This window comes from Gouania willdenowi, chromosome 6 (genome assembly GCF_900634775.1).
Source record: "Gouania willdenowi chromosome 6, fGouWil2.1, whole genome shotgun sequence".
Classification (NCBI taxonomy): Eukaryota; Metazoa; Chordata; class Actinopteri; order Blenniiformes; family Gobiesocidae; genus Gouania; species Gouania willdenowi.
In genome coordinates, this window is record NC_041049.1 from 59006838 (window position 1) to 59010360 (window position 3523).

Below are 3523 nucleotides of genomic sequence, written 5' to 3' on the forward strand. Positions count from 1 at the left end.
TTATATACAATTACATTTGAAAGCTGGCTTAATGTCCTGCTTTTATCTTCAGTGGTAAACAGATCTTACAAACAAGTTGTGATCATTTGTGCATCTTTTTAACAGTTTTTACTATTAGTGTTAATAAACTGGTTATTTTTGACGGAAAAGCAGAAATGAACAAGAAAAAATCATTTTGGATGCTTTGACTGTGAGTATGTGTGTCTCCAGCAGAGGGCGGTGGATCTAAGACTTCCACTGACAGCTGTTAGAGTAACAGTAGAAGAAGTAGAAGAAGAAAAACTCCTTCTTTCCGGTTGAGCTGCGACACGCAGCGATACTACCGCTAACATGCGGATAGAAAAGTGTTATTTCTGCTCCGGCCCAGTGTATCCTGGACACGGTGTGATGTTTGTACGGAACGACTGTAAGGTACGAACATTACATGCATGTTCAGTTATTCGAAACTAAGCATTAATGTGCTTTTAAACAGGATTTTACTGGTGTTTGGCTAATGCTAATGCTAACAACAGCGTGCGAGTTTCACGTGGAGCAGAAAGAAAACTAAAAATAAATATGATATACTGCATCAAAGACACATCCTTTGCTAACTAATTATAATGTACAGTCTGAATAATGCTTTAAAGGGAGTGATATTGTAGCGGTTGATGGACATTTAATAGATGTGGTTGCGTACTGATGACGTCAGGTGTCATTTGTGATAAGCACAGGGTGATGGGTTATTATTATCTGAGAGTTTGTACGTAGAAAGTTAGAGCTATTTTATCATCGTTTGCAATGGCTTCCTGATGACTGACTATATATATGTCAATTGCACCATGACACATGTGAACAATATAATTTAATTAACTTAAACTAATAGAAATTACAAAGTCGGACGTTTAAATTATTGAAGTAAATAGCTATCTATGTCAATGTAGCAGACTCTAAAAGTGTTGAGTGCAAAGGTAGTTCCAGTGAGTATTTGGGTACTGGTGCAAATTACAGCTGAATGATTAATTGCATTTGCAATATTATTGTGATATCTTAAAACATGATTTTCTAATCACAAAGGCTGCAGTTTTTTTTATTCTTGTCATGTCTTGTACTGTCCTGTTAAGTTCAGATTAAGAAGTGCAGTCCACATGTTTCATGAAACGTGACATTAGTTAGATATGTTGAAGAGGTAAAGCCACAGATTTGTTTGCTTTATTGTTGTAATCTGTGCTGTAAAATGTGTATTTTATATTTATTTAAAATGTAAATGAATCTGAAATTGTTTAAACGGATCGATTTATTGCTTGTGTTCATTGAAAAATACATGACAAGAGGCCCTTGAAAAAATAATACATCATAATATTGAGGGAAAAAAAATGCATTTAGTTTATTTTCCAAAGTCGTTCAACCCCAGTGCAAATATTAGGAAAAATGATTTAGAATGTTTCAAACATGCATTCACTAGATTTTCACAGTCAGTGTCCAGTGTGGACTTTCACCTTTAACCTTCACATCAGAAGTTTGTTAGAATCTCATTAAGTAAACTGTTTAAACACATTATGTATGAACTATCTAAGCATTAGCATCTATTTCCACTAGGCTGTGACCAGCGTAGCTCTGCTTAATGATTAATTGTACTAAAAGCAGGCGGGCTTGCGAGTATGTTTGCAACCGTGTGTTATTTATTCAATATTTGTGTTCATTTACAGATTAAGCAGTTTTTTTTTTTTAAATCCATCTTGGTTTTTTTTAGACATTCAGATTCTGCAAATCAAAATGCCACAAGAACTTTAAAAAGAAGAGAAACCCAAGAAAGACCAGGTGGACCAAAGCCTTCAGGAAATCATCAGGGAAAGAGTTGACCGTGGTGAGTTTATCATGAACACAACCTGAGATGGATTAATGTGGTGCTTCTTCTTCTGACAAACGCTTTGTTTCAGGATAACGCTCTGGAGTTTGAGAAGCGCAGAAATACTCCTGTCAAGTACAACAGAGAAATGTGGGAAAAGACAGGTACTGTGACTTTACTGCTGGGCAACATTTTGGTACAATAAAAAATACAAGCATTTGGTCGTTTGTTGATAGAGGTTGACTCTATTCCTGTTATTTTCTACAGTGGAGGCAATGAAACGGGTTGAAGAAATCAAACAGAAACGACAGGCCAGATTTATCATGAACAGGTGAGCAGGTTCTAAGGTTCACATCTGTCAAAATGTTCAAGGAAGAACTGGATTCAATGGAGAACTTTAGAAACTGTTATCATAATTTAGCTTTCCTATTCTCCATTAAACAGTTATCATAATTTAGCTTTCCTATTCTCCATTAAACAGTTATCATAATTTAGCTTTCCTGTTCTCCACTGTAAAGGTTGAAGAAGGGTAAACAGCTGGAGAAGGAGGAGGACATCCATGAAGTCAAGAAGAATATTCACCTCATCAAAGCACCACATGCAGGTAAAGCATCTTCGACACATATTCCTACCACCAGCATGTTAAATGTATGTCCCTAACATCAGTGTTTCCCTGTTCAGTACAATAGTACCAGTAGACAGAAACACTCTGTACAATATGTGAAATTCCAAGTAAACGACAGCAGGCTAAAACTACCGCTAATGCCTGTCTTTGGCCAGAAAACCACACTTGCAACTTTCCCTGCCTCTGACCCGGTGGCAAGACGTACTGCTTTACAGCAGCCTGATATAAACTAATGCTAGATTATGACCAGCCCGGTGGCTGCACAGGGTTGTCTACAAATTCACTTTTCTCACGTCGTCATTATTATCATTATTATTATGTTTGATATTATCATGGCAGAGCCAGCAAAAAAAGGCAGAGAAGACCTCTGTCTGAGGAACGGAGCAACTCCGTGCAGTGACAACTCAGCAACAGCAGCACACACTGTCGCCATGGCAACAGGCACATGCACACTCACAACCCAGCGCTTCATCAGGCAGAACACACACAAATATCCATCCATTCCAGAGCCGCTTTGTCAGCACACAAACAAACACGTCACACACATTTCCACACTGCCATCCGTATTAGTCCCACATCATTCATTTATTTTACGTGTCTCTCTTCTTCATACTGTTCACATGGTCACATGGGACTATATGTGTGAAAGCACCCTTAGTGTCACTGTTGTATTAGGATTTTTCAGTGATCAGTTGCTACTGTCTTGGGACAGCAAAGGTGAGCATGTAGCTGTGGGGTGGGGCAGGCGGCGGGGGGTGTGTAGTGTTTACGACAGTGACATAACCAAAAGGGTCCTTCAGGGACAGCGCTAAGAGCAAGTTACTTAGTTCGTTTTTAAAATAGGTGTTCATATATAAATACTGTAAAGTTGTAATATTTGTTTGTTTTCACAGGAAAGGCCAAACAGTTGGAGGAGAAGATGGTGCAGAAGCTAAAGGAGGATGTGGAAATGGGGGAAGAAGATGTTTGATCTTCAGTTTTTTCCTGTTAAACAATAAGTGCTCTGGTCTTATACGTGACATTAATTTTTGGTATGTAAATAAAACATCATGGTGGACAAAACATGCAAGACA

General features: G+C 38.1%; 1 protein-coding gene across 1 annotated transcript; it reads left to right on the plus strand.

The window, feature by feature from the left end:
- Positions 1-253: 253 nt before the first annotated feature.
- rsl24d1 (ribosomal L24 domain containing 1) lies at positions 254-3523 on the plus strand. Its single transcript, XM_028451252.1, has 6 exons — positions 254-411; positions 1730-1843; positions 1917-1989; positions 2093-2156; positions 2344-2429; positions 3344-3523. The coding sequence occupies exons 1-6, from the start codon at positions 331-333 to the stop codon at positions 3418-3420; spliced, it is 495 nt and encodes a 164-aa protein (XP_028307053.1). The 5' UTR covers positions 254-330; the 3' UTR covers positions 3421-3523.

Excerpts from the sequence above, each read along its gene's own strand:
- rsl24d1 (XM_028451252.1), top strand. The coding sequence starts at position 331 with ATGCGGATAGAAAAGTGTTATTTCTGCTCCGGCCCAGTGTATCCTGGA. Across the intron at positions 412-1,729 it reads TTGTACGGAACGACTGTAAG|ACATTCAGATTCTGCAAATC; the intron begins GTACGAACATTA and ends GGTTTTTTTTAG. Across the intron at positions 2,430-3,343 it reads CATCAAAGCACCACATGCAG|GAAAGGCCAAACAGTTGGAG; the intron begins GTAAAGCATCTT and ends TTGTTTTCACAG.